This window comes from Rhea americana, unplaced genomic scaffold (genome assembly GCF_003343005.1).
Source record: "Rhea americana isolate MKP2758 unplaced genomic scaffold, rheAme1 scaffold_286, whole genome shotgun sequence".
NCBI classification, from domain to species: Eukaryota; Metazoa; Chordata; class Aves; order Rheiformes; family Rheidae; genus Rhea; species Rhea americana.
In genome coordinates this window covers 1-1,055 of record NW_028186408.1, presented here as the reverse complement: position 1 = coordinate 1,055, position 1,055 = coordinate 1, and the positions used below count along the sequence as shown (strand labels likewise).

The 1,055-nt window shown below is 70.9% G+C and overlaps 1 protein-coding gene across 1 annotated transcript; it reads right to left on the bottom strand.

Annotated features, from left to right (window-relative positions):
- Positions 1-535: 535 nt before the first annotated feature.
- Positions 536-1,047, bottom strand: CAV3 (caveolin 3; the record flags this gene model as incomplete). Its single annotated transcript, XM_085308907.1, has 1 exon — positions 536-1,047. A coding segment is annotated over one exon (396 nt), but the record flags the coding sequence as incomplete, so codon positions are not given.
- Between the last annotated feature and the right edge of the window lie 8 nt (positions 1,048-1,055).

Genomic DNA, 1,055 nt, shown 5'->3' with positions numbered 1-1,055 from the left:
CGGTGCTGCAGGCACCTGCACAGCACGGTGCAGCACGGTGCAGCAGGTGCCTGCACGTGTGGTGCAGCGGTCGCCTGCAGAGCAGGGTGCAGTGGGCACCTGCAGGGTGCAGCAGGGTGCAGTGGGCACCAGTGCAGCAGGGTGCAGTGGGCACCTGCAGGGTGCAATGCAGTGGGTGCCTACACGGCAGGGTGCAGTGGGTGCCTGCACGTGCGGTGCAGTGGGCGCCTGCAGAGCAGGGTGCAGTGGGCACCTGCAGGGTGCAATGCAGTGGGTGCCTGCACGGCAGGGTGCAGTGGGCGCCTGCACGTGCGGTGCAGCGGGCGCCTGCAGAGCAGGGTGCATTGGGCACCTGCAGGGTGCAGCAGGGTGCAGTGGGCACCGGCACAGCGCAGTGCAGCGGGTGCCTGCACGGCACAGCGCAGCGCAGCAGGCGCCTGCACACTCCCCATCCCCGCGGCCGGGTGCCGTCGGCTGGCTCGGGCGAAGCCGGCACAGCGTGCCCGCYGCGGCGCCCCGCGTTCAGAAGCCTGGCTGYGATGCAAAGGGGCCGGGGCCCAACGCTTTATTCTCCGCTACGCGAGGCGGGYGCGGGGTGCTTCAGTGCGGAGGCTCCGCGGCAGCCGTGGCCTGCGGGCGCTCATSCCGCGGCTAGGGCTCCCTGCGGAGGGAGACCCGCACGCTGCCGCAGACCCTGGCGAGCGCCTCGCACAGCGGGTCGCAGAAGGTGCGGATGCAGAGGGAGTAGATCCTGCCCACGCACTGGATCTCGATCAGGTAGCTCTTGATGCAGGGCACCACGGCCCAGATGTGGCAGAAGGAGATGAGGGCGAAGAGGAAGCCCCAGAGCACGGCCAGGGGGATGCCCAGGATGGCCGAGAGCAGCCGGTAGCACCAGTACTTGCTGACGGTGAAGCTGGTGTAGCTGGTCTTCCAGACGCCGTCGAAGCTGTGCGTTCCCGCCGGCTCAGCGATGACGTCCTCGAAGTCCACCTGGCGGGCAGCGGGCGGGGGTGAGCGGGGCCCCGCGGGCCGCGAGCGCGCCCCGCCAGCCC